Here is a 15,107-nt window from a genome sequence, read left to right on the forward strand (position 1 = left end):
CCACACGTGCAGCCTGGACCAGAGGCCAGGTCACACAGGCTCCCAGAGGGGCCCCCCCAGCACTCAACCACCCTAGACTCATGCATGCACCTGCAGATCACTCACCCAGTTCTCCCAGGTTCAAGACCACAACCCAGGGCTCGGTTTATGGAATCTACTCACAGACAGAACCTCAAACTTTTTTTTTTTATCTTTTCATGCTTCCATTCCATGAAGTTTCTGAAGTATCCTCCTATCAAATTCACATGATACAACCAGGACAGGTGGTCTGCAAGGAGTGTAGACACCCAGGACTGAAAGTGGCTTAAGCTTGGCTCAGCCCCAGGCCCCATGCTGCACAACGAGCAGCCCTGGATGACAGAGCACTAACTGCTAACTGGCCATGAATATGGAAGAACAAGGATACCTCTACACTGAGGGTGACTCAGTAGACTGGCGGACAGCCAGAGAGCGGGAGCATCCCAGTGTCACCAGCTCACCAGTATTTACAAATGCACCCAAAATGATTCAGTAGGGCTCTTATTATTACAGAATTCACTTCAGATGGCTTCATTGTGAAGCCAAATTTCATTCTAGCCTCCTGGTGATGAACTCCCTGTCTCTAAAGCGCGATACAGGTCAGGAAGAGCAGCCCTATGGCTCCAAGCGTGGACATGGGACAGTTCTACCCGAGTCGCTTTGCTTTGTGGACTCTGTGTGGCATATGGAGGCTGGACCAGGGACCGGCTTTCCTGGTCTGGGCCTGGCAGCCTTGGGTCTACTCTGCTTCCCAGAGCCCTCTGGAAGAAAAACCTACTCTACTCGGTCTTTAGCAAGCACAAGATGTGATCTCGCCATTGCCTAGGAGATGTTCCCATTTGACAGATGGCAAAACTGATGCAATGGGCGGAACTGGTCGCTCACTCAGCTGTTGGCTCCCCTTCCTGTCCCCACTGACTGAGACCCTCGCCTAGGGAAGCTCTGAGCCAGGCCTAATGACAGTGCCTGGGTAAAGAACCCCGGCTCCTGCTTAGCAGCAAAGGAAGCTGGGCCATTCCCAAGTCCCACTGGGGTCCTGTCCCCAGAACGTAGCTTCTTAAGTCTGCTGCTTCAGACTTCGGAGGGGGCCGCCTCGGAACCTGGTCTTCCTGTGAAAAGGATGGGAGAGAACAGCAGGCCCTCTTCCCTCCCCGGGAGCGCTTCCCTGCTGGGGAGAGGCCAGAGGCTCACCTCTCTCTCCCACACTTGAGGATGACAGCCACAGGTGGGACCAGCCAGCTCAGACCACCGTGCACAGGTGACCCCCGTCGGCCAGCAGCTCGAAGGGGACGAGCTCTGGATTGAATGTGTTCCTGCAGGCCCCGCTGCTGGGAGCTTCGCCCTCATGTGCAGATTAACACTGCTACTGTGGGAGGGGGCCACCCGCCTCGAGAGTGGGCTGTGACAAAAGTGAGTCTTGGCCCCTTTGGGCTCTTGCCCACTCTTGCCCTTCTGCCTTCTGCCAGGACATGACAGCCTTGAGGCCCCAGGCCGTGCCAGCATCGTTCCCAGCCTTCTGACCCATGAGCCAAATAAACTTTGCTCCCTTAGACGTTTCGCTGTCTGTGGTACTCTGGGTGTGGAGCCAGAGTGCAGGGCAGAAAAGCCCCAAACTCCAGCTCCACTCCTTTTCTTAAACACCCTCCTCACGGCTGGGACAGCACAAGCAGTACACTGAGTATTCAGATCTGGGAGTGTAGTGTCCTTTTCTAGGCCAGTCTCTTGGAAGAGAAGCCTCATCAGAGCTATTTGGGTATGGTGAGGTGTGGGGAGAGACCAGAGAATCAAGCAACATATGGACTAGTCTGGGTCAGATGAAAATTGGGAGAGTAGATTTAGCATTGGTGGGACAAGAATTTGAGGCCAGAGGCACTGGCACTTGGGAATCTTTGAACTGTGTAGGCTAAACTCAGAATGCTGGGGCCAGTGCTGTGGCGTAGTGGGTAAAGCCTCGCCTACAGTGCTGGCATCCCATATGGGCACTGGTTTGAGTCTTGGCTGCTTCGCTTCTGATCCAGCCCTCTGCTATGGCCTGGGAAAGCAGTAGAAGATGGCCCAAGTCCTTGGGCCCCTGCACCCACGTGGGAGACCCAGGAGAAGCTCCTGGCCCCTGGCTTTGGATCGGCACAGCTCCAGCCATTGTGGCCATCTGGGAAGTGAACCAGCAGATGGCAGACTCTCTCTGTCTCTCTTCCTCTCTGTGTAACTCCAGCTTTTAAATAAACAAATAAATCTTTAAAAAAAATGCTGATGCAAAAAAAAAAATAAATAACAAAAACAAAAAAACAACACAGTGCATCCTAAAAGTCATGCAAGCACAAGTTATATAAGTCAAGGTGAGGCTGACCAGGCTGGGCAGGCATTTAGCATAATGGTTAAGGCACCAGTTACAAGGCCTGTATCCTACATCAGCGTGCCTGAGTTCAAGTCCTGACTCCACTCCTAATTCTGGCTTCCTGCCAGTACAGACCCTGGAAAGCAGTGGCAACAGTCCAAGTGATTGGGTCCCTGCCATCCATGTGGGAGACATGGATTGAGTTCCTGGCTCACAGCTTTAACTCCAGCCTAGCACTGGCTGTCTTGGGGCATTTAGGGAGCAAACCAGCAGATGGAACACATCTTCTCAATTAAAAATAACAAACAAGAAAGAACTCAAGGAACACCCAAGGGTGCCACCCACCTGCCCTGCAAGCACCCGGGAGAGTGAGGCCTGGCCCCCTGTGATGCACCACCTGCCCAAAAAGTCAGGAAGAAAATTCAAAAGGGAAAGGGCCACCGAGGCAGAAAGTGGCACCTAGAATTTGTTGTGGGCATCTGTGCCAGCTCCTTCTCCCCGTTTCTCATAGATTTCCGATTCCAGGGTGGAAGATGACCACCTGCCTCCTGCACTGCTCCAGCTCTGCTGGGGGCCACCAGGGGCCCAAGAGGTGGGTCCATGCACCCCTGTGGGTCTGTGCCCATCTCTCCTCCCAGCATCCTTGGCCCAATGTCAGCACACGGAACACCTCCCCTAGTCTGCCCTTATCACATCTTTCCCCTAAAGCCCTGGAACCAAGAACTGACACCGTGTGGCTCTCAGCCCAGGTCTGGTGCAGAAGGTCAGCTGGTGTCCACAGAGGCTGAGCCGTGGCCATGGCCCACCCACACCCAAGCCACTTACTTGAGCACGTCCTTGTTCTTGTTGAGGTGCTGGAAGAAGGACGGCTCGCAGATGAGCTGGTTCTCCTGGCACACTTGCTTGCAGGACTGCCCGGGCTCAGCTAGCTTCACCTGCAGTGCACTGAGGGGCGGCCACATCACTTGCCCGTGACAGAAGTCCTGGAATGACAACGAAGCCATCAGCCAAGGGACCAAGGGTTCCACAGCAGCTCCCCAGCCCTGCCAAGCAACCCTGACCATGGGGGTCACCCACTAGGAGACAGCAGGAAAGGAGAGGTGTGGAGAGCCATAGACTTGGGTTGGGCATGCCCGTGGGCCAGGTCTTGTTCTCTAACCACCACACTACTCATCCCCCACCTAGGACCTGAGGATGGCAGGTAATACCTGTAACTGCACACAGCACCACGCCTGTACCTAAAGCATGCCTACTCTTCACCACCACCACCATCACGATCATCAGTGACGTCAGACGGTCCCTGACCGCCTCTGCCCTGGACGATCAGGCTTCCCTCCACCTGCTGAGCTGTGTCTGATTCTAAAGGCACTGTAATGTCTCTCTGCTTTGGCAGTCACCTGCTACGACACTGTTGCACGAGTGCTAGTTTATCTCAAGGGAAGGTGCTGATGCTGTGAGATGCCGTCTCTGATACTGCTTACCACGGTGCCATATCCTTGGGAGAGAGATCCACCGGGAGAGAAATGGTCTGAGCGGGGCGTGAGAGGAGCAGCACGAACACACAGCCCCTATACGGGTGTGTGGAGTGCTCAGCATGGGGCAGGGCCAAGCACTCTCAGGATCTAGAAGGAGGAGGACCCGGGTGGGTTAAGGCTCAGAGGGCCAGGAAGCAGCAGTGTGGACTCTGTCAGATGGGGTGCCCAGCTCTCATTCCAGCTGTGCTCAGCACAGCCCTGAGAAGGCACCAGCGACAGTAACGCCCGGACAACCTGGCAGCCGGAACACACTCTGCCAGTGCATGGCTGATAGAAGCCTGGCGGGTTCTTCCACATCCCTGGGTGCCCTGCCCACCAAGGTATGGGGGACCTGAGCAGACATCCTTGTCTGTTGAACTCCACCTCAGGAGCTCCAGGGGGAGCTGGGTTCTGAATGCCAGAGGGGAAATCATGTGCGAGGAGAGCTACCCGGCACGGCAGAATTGTCAGAGGAGAACCAATGACTCAGAACAATCTCATGGCGTCTTTAAGGCCATAATGGCCAAGGAGTACTAGTATCCCACAGCCCTGTGTGCACACTTTAGTTGACGGTCATGCATGCAGCAGTCAATGAAGACCTGGCAGAGAAGAGCCCGCAGGCTCCAGACACGAAGGAACAGTGCGGAAATGGCAGTGCCCGTCATGCTCACCTCCCACTTATGTGAGTGTACACCGTGTATGTGTACTGAGGACGTGCACTGTGCTCCAACTGTGAGAATTACTACGTGTTAAGCCAAACTCACAATACATTTGGATGCAGAGGCCAGCTCTGTGGCATAGCAGGTTAAGCCATTGCCTGCAATGCTGGAATCCCATTTGGGTACTGTTCAAGTCTTGGCTGCTCCACTTCTGATCCAGCTCTTTGCTGGTGGCCTGGGAAAGCAGCGGAGATGGCCCAACAGCTTGGGCCTCTGCATCCATGTGGGAGGCCTGGAGGAAGCTCCTAGCTCCTGGCTTTGGCCTGGCCCAGCTCTAGCTGTTGCAGCCATTTGGACAGTAAACCAGCAGATGGTTCTGTCTATCTCTCTGTAACTCTGCCTTTCGAGTAAATAAAACTTTTTTTAAAAAGAAAAAAATATATAAAAAGACAAATGACACCAAAAAAGAGATAGGTGTCCCTGTGCTAACGTGGAACCACCTCTCAGAAATGCTGCAAAGTGAAAGCCTTGGGCAGAGGGGGGAGCACGTGTGTCCCCTCTGTGGCCTGGGAAAAGGGGTAGACACAAAACCCACGGGCACGTCAAGCACTGCTCCAAGGACACCTGTGGTCAGCGTGGCTGCCTCGGAGAGAAGCCACACAGAGCAACAGGCTCTCGGGGTGCTGAGGTGACTTCCTTCGCCACGTGTGACCTTCTAGAACATTCTCTGCTTCCTCATGTGTCTTCTGGCAGCTCTGTGCGGTGCAGCTGGGGGTGAATCACCCCAGGGCCGGGAGTGCTGGCACCAGGACACACAGGAAATGTCTGGCGCCCCACCCCTGTTTGTCATGTGGAGGGGCAGGCAGGGCCTCACCCTGCCCAGGGAGGCCCATAGGCGCCAGGTGGGAGCAGCACAGGGAACACAGGCTGGCCGAGCTGCCTCCCAGAGGGAGGGCCTCCCATCCTGCTTGCAGATTTTTAAATGTTGCATTTGTGTTACTTTTAATGAGCCAAAGCCAACAAAAAATGAGCAAGGCAAGGCTTCCCTCCCCTCAGGCTCTGCAGGAGGGCTGGCCCTGGGGGCCAGTATCCACCCCTAGGTTCCCTAACCAGCTCTGTGAACCTCTGAGCAGTAAAGTCACATCCTGCCCCCACTCTTCAGCAGGAAAGTGGACCTGTGCTGAAAGTGGACCTGTTGCTGCTGATCGTGGGCAAGGCGCCTGCCTCTTCCCGCCTGTCCCCACCTCCTCAGTGAAGGAGGGACTGCCGTTCCCTGCCCAGCAAGGCCATGGCAGGCCGTGAGCACCTGCTGCCAGCTTCTACGGGGGGCTCAGGCAAGCTTGCTGCCATCCTCCACACCGGAGGCGTCTGGGACGAGGGGACCTGGCCACTTGAGCCGCAACGAGTGGCAGTGAACAAGCAGAAATACTTTACTGCAGGAAGCTGAGAACTGGGATTCCTGCAGCTAAAGACAGTGTGTCACGAGGGTCTACGAATTCTAGATGACAGGAAAGCAGGGGATCACTCAGGGATATCAGGACGCAGCCCTGTCTTCTGAAAGAGAACCATGGGGTCAATGGTCAAGTGTCCTAGGACCCACGCAGTCCTGGGCGCCACCAGAGACACAGCCCTGGGCAGGGAGGCCCTCCTCTGCCACCTTCTGGTCATGAGGATGCAGAACACAGAATGTGTCTTTGCTAAGCCTGGGGTGGGACAGCCATGTACAGCTGGGTACCAAGGGAGACAGCAGACTGCACACAGCTGTGGTACCCGGAGTATGAACGTACGTTCTTACGTGACAGCTTAGCGAAACCCAGTGGCCGGCCTTAGACAGGCTACTGATCCTGACATCACTGGATAGCAAGAATGAAAGCACACTGGAGTTATTGGTGAGCAGAGCTGAGCCGGTACACAGGCTTTTGGAAAAGATAAGGAGGTTCTGTTGCTGTCTGATGCATAACTTTCCTTACAACTCTTTAGGAGCAAATGCATGACTTCTATAGACACAGATAGGAAATCCAACGTATACTGAAGCCTACTGGGCAACTGCTTGGGACAGGTGAACAAATCCAGCCCAGAGCAACTGTATCAGAGGAAGCCAAATCATAATTTCTCTGATTCTTGGATTTAGCTTGGCCCAACCCTGGCTCCAGCTAGGAAAATGGAAAACCCATCAAGGCTGAAATGTCAGAGTCTGGCTTTTAAGTCTCCTAAGAAAGCAGTGGAATGTCTCTTCTTATGACACCTACAAATCGTTAGAGCCATGAGAAGTAACTCCAGACCTGTTGAGTTTGCAGACTTGAGACTCCGAAGAAACTGTTCCCTACTCACTCTCAGCTCCCCGCGGGACAGGGAACAGTACTAAGAGGGCAAGACTGAAGCTAGGAACAAGATCCTGCTCTGTTTAACAAGGAGGCGTTGTGGTACAGGAAAGCACTGCCAGAGGACCGGATCCGAAGCCTAGCCTGGCCACCGTGGGGCTCTGAGCGTGCTCTGTGGTCTGGTCTGGTCTCCAGAGAGCGATGCCAGCAGACTGTGAGCACGGAGCTGAGCAGAAGGCTGGCAAATGGCAGGCACCCCACAAACTTTCCCTTCCCTCCTCGGGCCCCTCTCTGGGGGGGTGCCTGTGGCCACGCCGCCCTGAGGCACTCCACCGATGGCACGGGTAGAAACGGAGACAGCCCCGGATGAAGGAAGCATCACGCACTGGACCTAGGCTGGACAGGACGGCGCCACAGGTCTGGGCGTAGAAAGGCTTTGAAGCCGTCCTGTGCAACTGCTGCGCCAGGTTTGCCTGCTTCTTAGTAAACCAGAACAGCCAGCCTTCTTGACTGAGGTCCCCTCCAAGAGGCACACTTAGCTCCATGCTGCACGGGAGCACACGGGCTCCGGTCACCCTTGCTGGTGCTCGCTGGGTGGATGGATGGGAACCCTGGCGGTAGTCTGTTTTGGGGACCAGGACTAGTCAAAGTAGCAGCAGGACCTTCTGAACGGTCCCTTCCATCTGGAAAGCCTGGCCATGAACAAAGGGGCCCTGAAGGTGTCATCGGTAGGCAGGGCAGGAAGGGAGGGAGGAGGGCGCTGGGGGCCTGGGCGCAGACCCTGGCTCCCAGCTGTGGGACCTCATAGACGTTTCTCAAGCTCTCTGATGGCTCTCAGGGGGCCTGGGGACAATCATACCATCTATCCTTCATGCCTTAGGTCATTCTTAAGATAAAATGAAGTGAATGACAAGAAGGCGCCCTGAGATGTCGCAGACAACATGCTAAGGCTGTCCAGGGTTCTCAGGGTGTTAAAACCTGAGAAGACTAGATTACAGAGAGCCCTCTCTGGGCCCAGCTCCCAGAGCACCCCAGGAACGGGAGCCCTGGCTGTTAGCCTCTTTCCCCTGCAGGTGCGCGCCTCACTGGTTACCCACAGATGACTGTGGTCTTGCATTTCATTCCAGCACGGCGTGGGCTAGCACGGCATTGCCAACCTGCCTTATCTGCTCTCTGTAAGCATGGATCCACCCATCCACCATCCACCCAAAACACAGTTGCTAAGAAGTAGGAAAGCCCAAAGGTTCTGAGCTCAGACTGCCTGGGTTTGAATCTCAGCTCCGCCATTTATTATCTGAGTCATTTCAGCTGGTGACATCATCTTTCTTGGCCTCAATTTCCTCATCTGTAAAATGAAGAAAGTATCCGCCTCCACCCCTCAAGGCTGCAGAAGAAACGAAATGGGTTACAACGTGCAAAGTGCTCAGAAAAGTGCCCACAGAGGTAACAGCATCCACCTGCTGGCTGTCACCGTTCTGAAACGCGGGAGGCTTTTCTGGGCAGTGGCTCTGAACAAAAGGGACCTCAAAACCTTTGGTCTTCACAGTTTGCATTCAGGGAGGGAGACAAGAGAACAAAATAAGCAAATTGAATATAACTTGTTAAAAGCTGGGGAGTACGCTAGAAAAAAATGCAGTGTGACTGTTGTGGGGAGGGTATGCACCTGATGCACCCTTGAGAAGGTGGCAGGTGGGAGAAGACCCAGTGAGAAGGAGAGCAGTGAGGCGGGCAGGTGGCTGGCAAGGACACACCAGGCAGAGCTCGCTCGGGAAGGGAGCCTGGTCCTGCAGGAGCAGGGAGTTCTGGGTGGCTGCAGGCGACTTTGCAGACCCAGGGAGTTCTGGGTGGCTGCAGGCGAGTTTGCAGACCCACGTGTGTCTGTGTGTGTTGCGGGCAGGAACTAGGAGGTGGGGCCCAGGAGATCCTGGGCACATGGGCTGAGAAGGGATGGATGGCAGCAGGGCCGAAGCAGATGCAAAGACACAGTCAGGCGATGCCACTGCATGGGAGAGGGGCGAGACACAAGCACCTGTGTGCAGCAAGCCCGCAGGGGCCACTCAGATAAGCTGGCTCTGAAGATTTCTTCATTCATTCAATCAAAACTACAAATGACTAACAAGACCTAATGCTGGGTGCTGGGAGTATGAGCACGCAGGAGACAGTCCCTGGGCTCAGAGTTCAAAGCAAGGCCTAAGTGAGAGAGGCTGAACTTTCCAGAATTACAGAACAGTACACAACACGTGACCAAGCAGGATGCAAAGGCGTCCTGGAGGGGAGGAGAGGGGAAGGATTCATCCAACGGAAGGGGAGAAGTAGGGAGCTAGGAAGTAGAGAAAGCTTCCAGGAGGTGGTGACTTCTGGGTTGTTTTGTAGGCTGACTAGGAGTTAGTGGCTTGCCACCAACTTGGTGCTTTGCACAGCGTTGGTACGCAGTATTGAAGTGTTGAGCCGTACTGAATGGTTTTGGCATCCCGGGGCTTTGATAGTAGCAGAAGTAGAAAAGGAGACCATTCCAACCCAGTGAGGCTTCTCTGCAGCCAGAATGAGATATAAACAGTAATTTCCAATCTAGTTAACAAGCCCACGCAGAACACAGACCATCTGCAATCCTCTCTACAACTCTCTCAGCCAGTCGCCAGATTTCTCCGAAATGCACTTGACTATGCAGCCACATCCACGCAGCAGCCATCAACTGTAAGAGGAAAGGTTCCTGCACCAACCAATGCATGAGAAAAAGCCACGTTCTCAACAGATGCACACAAGTTCTCCGTGAAGAGGGGGTGGGGACTGCCTTTGGGATGAGGGTGAAGTGACAGCTCAGAGAAGACTTTCACAAAAATCCCCAGACAGCAAGAGGCGACTTGTGTGGGGTGGGGCCGCTGCTCAGGAGGGAAGCCCTGGGTGCAGAGGCTGGCGAGTCTCTCCCCCCTGCTGGCCTGTGTCCCGTGGGAAGGCTGACCTGTTTGAAACATAGCAGAAGAGCAGGAACAGAAAAGCCAGACAGAGGATGTGAATGGTACATGATGAGGTGTCTTCCACAAATAATCACCCCACCTGGCCACAGCCAAATCTTTTTTTTTTTTTTTTTACAGGCAGAGAGAGAGAGAGAGAGAGCACGCGCATGCGCGGTCTTCCTTCCATTGGTTCACCTCCCAAATGGCAGCTGCACTGATCTGAAGCCAGGAGCCATGTGCTTCCTTCTGGTCTTCCATGCGAGTGCAGGGCCCAAGCACTTGGGCCATCCTCCACTGCCTTCCCAGGCCACAGCAGAGAGCTGGCCTGGAAGAGGAGCAACTGGGACAGAATCCGGCGCCCAGACCGGGGCTAGAACCCAGGGTGCCGGTGCCGCAGGTGGAGGATTGGCCAAGTGAGCCGTGGCACCGGCCACACAGCCAAATCTTTAACAATGTTATTAAGGCCACAATATAAGGGTACTTCAAACAGTTCATAGAAAAAATGGAATTAACAGGCTAGTTTATTTGTGTACAAAAAGTTTGGAATCTGCATATGAAGTGTTAAAACGTTCTTGGAGGGCCAGTACCAAGGCATAACAGATTAAGCTGCCACCTGTGGCACCGGCATCCCATATAGGCGCTGGCTCCAGTCCCAGTTGCTCCACTTTTGATCCAGCTCCCTGCTAATGCACCTGGGAAAGCAGCGGAATATGGTCCAAGTGCTTGGGCCCCTGACACCAATGTAGGAGACCTGGAAGAAACTCCTGGCTTTGGATTGGCTCAGCTCCGGCCATTGTGACCATTTGGGAAGTGAACCAGCAGAAGGAAGATCTAACTCTGCCTTTCAAATAAATAAATATTTTTTTTTTAAAAAGTTCATGTAACATGTGTATTATGGCAAAACTGCATGGGTTTCAATTTGCTTTTACTCAAAAATAAATCTAGCTTTTAATTTAATTTTCCATGAGCTTTTTGAGATATATGAGATACCAGTGGATTTGCAGGGAAACCCACATGGTTTGGAATGAGACAAGCTCAGATATGTAGGGCTGGAGGAAGGCCTGTAGGGATGGAGAATGTAGGGCCTGTGGCTGTATAAGGCCAATAAATCATCTGGTCTGATTGGCTCTGCCAAGCCAACTGTGGGTGGGACTTGAATTTCAACGATTCTATACCAGACAAATTTTTCAGCTGATAATTTTGCATGGCCCACAGATGACTTCATAAATATCCAAATTCCATGACCATGGAAGAAAAAAGGTTCCCCATCTTTGTGAAGAAGCAAGGATAGGGAACTGACCAAAAAAAAAGAGAGAGGGCGGATTTGGCGCGGTTAGGTTGCAGGCCAGAGAAAGGACTAAGGGCCACAATCAGACAGCTCCTTGGCACATTTGCCATTGATGTTACAGCGGGGAAATGCGGGGCCTGGCACAGACAGAATGTTCGTAAACATGAGGGTGCTTAACGAGTCCATGCACAATGGAATCAAAAGTGAATTTTGGTGCAGAATATTCTGCAATCCATGCCTACAAGGAGTCCTCAGAATGGTCATGAAAAAAATGGTTAAGACGGCAAACCTACACAGGGGGTTCAGGTTTCTTTTGCTGTAAAATAGACTGAGCTCTTAATTCCATTTTCCAGGAATGTTCTGCGGTCCCCTTGTGTTGACAGGTGAAGGCCATCTTGGTTGCTGGCTGGTGCCTGGCTCCCTGGCCTGGACTGTCTGTCCCTGGAGAGGAAGCAAATGCCATTCCCAAGTGCCCTGGGGCCGCTTCCTGGAGGCAGCAGCAAGGTAGCTATGAGGTTTAGAAGCAGGACCAGCCTCTGCAGACCGCTACACTTGCACATCCACAGCCAGCAAGCTCACCCCCGAAAGAACTAAATACAAATGTACCACGTGCCTCACCCTTCGACTACTAGCACCTGCTCTAGTGAACAACACACACATGTCCACACCTAGACAGCACGTGAGCATTCGCGGCGACCCAGCTCCAGCTGCTATGGCCATCTGGGGAGTGAACCGGCAGACAGAAGACCCCTTTCTCCTTGTCTCACTATAACTCTGCCTTCCAAATAAATAAATGTTTAAAAAAATCAACCAACCAACCAACCCACCGACCTCAATGAAATTGTTTGAAAAAGATACCTGGGTTAGTTCCTGGGCTCCAGATCACCCACATGGGCCAGGTACAGTGCTTAGCCCTGAGTGGGTATTGACCTACTGATTGCTCTGCCAGTCTGATGGGGGAGGGAGCACTGACCCATTCAGAACAGAGCAAAGGGTACAGAGAGGGTAGAAACTTGCCCAAGGTCAGAGACAGCGGTGCCACAGACAAGAGGTGAACCCAGGCCGTGCAACGTTTAATCATTCCCTGCCCAGGCACTCTGGGAGCAGGAAGGACTCAGCCAAAACAACCTTTAGCATTCCTGAAGCTCCGTTCCTTTTTCTCTTTCCCAGCAACCTCAGTCACCTCCACCGTCCCCGCATCCCCTGACCACCCAGCTACACTAAGAGGCTTCTCCTGGTATCCACACTTCCCAGTGAGTTGAGTCCCAGACACCCCAGGAGCTGAAGCTGCACCCACCCCTCCCCACCCCCACTCCCACCCCCAGCTGCCCTTGGAGTGAGCTCTTTTTGTCCCTCGGGATGTCCAGAACACTTTCACCTGACTGGTTACAAACTAAGCCAACGGCGACTGCTGTCCTCTGCATTCGTGAGGACTTTGCAGGAAGCAGAGCAGGGGTTGAAAAACATTCATGTGGTTTTCAGAAATCAGTCTGAACATAGCCATGCCCTCCAAACAACCCGTCATGCTCCCCGGCCTGAGGCAAATACCCAAAACTTTCCCGAAACCACATAACAAAAATCCCACCAGGCCGGGCCACAGCCAGGTTCGGGAACAGCAGTGCTTGATCTTGGACTCCAAGGGATTTTCACCTTGGCACTGCCTGCCCCCTGCTGCAGTGTGCCCTGCTTCGTGCGCTGATTTGAAGAAGTGTGCAGCCCACACCAGCATTGCCTACAGTAAAAGGGGTGTGGAGGCATGAAGACAAAGAGCAGGAGGTTTTTCCCAGAGCCAGGATTCTGTCCAGCTGTGTGCCTGCACCCCGGTCTCCTGCTGTGCACTGACACCCTGGATGCTCTCAATCGGCTTCCGGCGGCTCCCGCTGCCCTGGGTGAGCGCGATGGATGACGTGGAAAGCTTCCTGTGATAAAAGCTTCCGTGTTCCCTTGAGCTCGCCTGAGAGCAGCCTAACTGGAGCTGCTGTGCTTCCTGCCATTTCTGGCGGGGAGGCCCCTCGGTGGGGCTGCAGGCTTCCCTGTTCCACCTGAAGCATCCTTCTCTCCCTCTCTCTCAGCTACGCTTTGAACATATCTTCTGGCTGTAAAAACCATGAACACCCCAGGCTCAAAGCTCCCGGGGCCCAGAGCTAGCAGCTAGAGGGAGAAGACGATGGGGGAATCAAGGGATATTAGCTTCCTGGCCTCGCTGTGGCACCAGAATCCCCAGCACACACACAGGGCCCTTTACTGTTTAGTTGGCAGCACTGGGAGAATGTTGAATAAGAAATGCTTGAAACACAGGATTTCTGGAATTTTTCTACAATTTCAATCTGATAGCACTGCAGTGCTCATCCCGTATTAAACCTCTGGCTTCTGTTGTCCCCCGATCAAACAGGAATGTGGCAGCCAAGCCTCACCTTAAAGGTTCCGCCTCCTCCCCCAGCCTTGTCGCTCACCTCTGCTCGCTCAGTCATAGCTCTGCTCCCTACAGTTCATCCTGACTTTTCCTTCTTGGGAGGCAGGACGTGCCCAGTCCTGCCCAGACCCCTGTGAGTCTCCAGGACTCATCTCCTGCAGGAAGCCCTTGCCCACCCTGCAGGCCAGGTGATATCCCACCCCCGACGCATCCTGGTGACAGCACTACTACAGGGCTTACCCTAGAGTATCACCATTGCTGTGGACTCGGCTGCCTTCTCTGAGAAACACGAAACTACCTACGGCAGGGACCAGGTCTTTAACATCTTCTCTTCCCCGACTGCCGGCGCAGTCCACACAAATAAACATCTAAATCATGGGTGAATGAACCAACAGCGGCAGCAAGGGGGACATCTCTGGGTTCCTGTGAACCGCAGATCTCCACAAAAATGTCTGTATCCACAGGGTTACGGGAAGCGGCGGTTTTATTACTGTGTTTCTCAGATGACAATTTCAGCTACCTGTTTCTCAAATCATAAAACCCAACATGAGCTTCCTGAGTCCTGACACACGTGAGTAAAATGCACACTCACTCACTCACTTCTTCCTTCCTTCGACTGGTAATTATGGTGCACGTGTGGGATGTGCAGGTGAATAAGCCTGGTGCAGCCTGTGATTATGCAGTACGTCCAGGGTCTGTCTGGGGAGCGAGACCCTCCTGCTTTCAAAGGGAACCTAGGGCTGCAGAACTTGTAAGGACTTGTGATGCCCAAGCTCAGTGAAGGACACTGAAGTCTTCCAGTGGATCTGGGCAAGAGCTGCCTATGCCTACTGGGAGTAACTGTTTTCCCTGGGAGCAGGTGGAACCAGCCAAAGAGGAAGCGAGTTTTGGAAGCAGCTGCACAGATCCTGGTAAGACCTCAATGGTCTCTGAGACCTCGGCCAGAGCCTAAACATCTCAAAAACCACTCCTCACCTTGAGGAAGGGCGAGCAGCTCCCTCAGGTACAAGGAGACAGGAAGCCTAGCCCTAGACCCCTGCCATCGCCCAGTGCCCCAGCAAATGCTGTTGGCACAGATCTGGCCTCACAGCAAACCTGCACCAAGACTGGATACCACATACTGCGATCACCGTGACTGTGAACTTGGGCGTCCATCATCCAGAGAATGGTGGCAACAGCACCACCCGCGAGGAGCACTGTGAGGGTCAGACAGGACAGTGCACAGCAGTTCCCCCTCACCTGCAGGGTGTATGTTCCAAGGCCTCCAGTGGGTGCTTGAAACTCTGGATCATACATATATTGTAATATTTTATTATAGTTATTATGCAGCTATTACTCATCAGACTTTACTGTGGGGCTACACATTTGAATCATTAGCTCTTTCCAGCCATTTTATTACATTGGAATTACAATATCATCATGCCTCAGGCAACTACAAAAACAGATCTGTGCCATGTATCTGACAAGCCACAGTACGGCAGTACATGTATATTTACATATGTATATGTGTACATATGAGTTCATGGAATATATACATGTGTATATTTATATAGACACATATATATATATATGAGTTCATGGAAAAAGAGGCAATGAAAGACGAGT

At 53.2% G+C, this 15,107-nt stretch overlaps 1 protein-coding gene across 4 annotated transcripts in view; it reads right to left on the bottom strand.

Moving 5' to 3' along the window:
- The window catches only part of MGAT5 (alpha-1,6-mannosylglycoprotein 6-beta-N-acetylglucosaminyltransferase), a 369,059-nt gene that overhangs the window by 11,779 nt on the left and 342,173 nt on the right, over window positions 1–15,107 (bottom strand). For all 4 annotated transcript variants that reach the window (XM_051849614.2, XM_051849612.2, XM_070071008.1 and 1 more), the window contains exon 16: window positions 3,179–3,336. In XM_051849614.2, the coding sequence (XP_051705574.1) occupies window positions 3,179–3,336 (158 nt within the window). The remainder of the gene's footprint in view (window positions 1–3,178; window positions 3,337–15,107) is intronic.

Source organism: Oryctolagus cuniculus, chromosome 3 (assembly GCF_964237555.1).
Source record: "Oryctolagus cuniculus chromosome 3, mOryCun1.1, whole genome shotgun sequence".
Taxonomy (NCBI): domain Eukaryota; kingdom Metazoa; phylum Chordata; class Mammalia; order Lagomorpha; family Leporidae; genus Oryctolagus; species Oryctolagus cuniculus.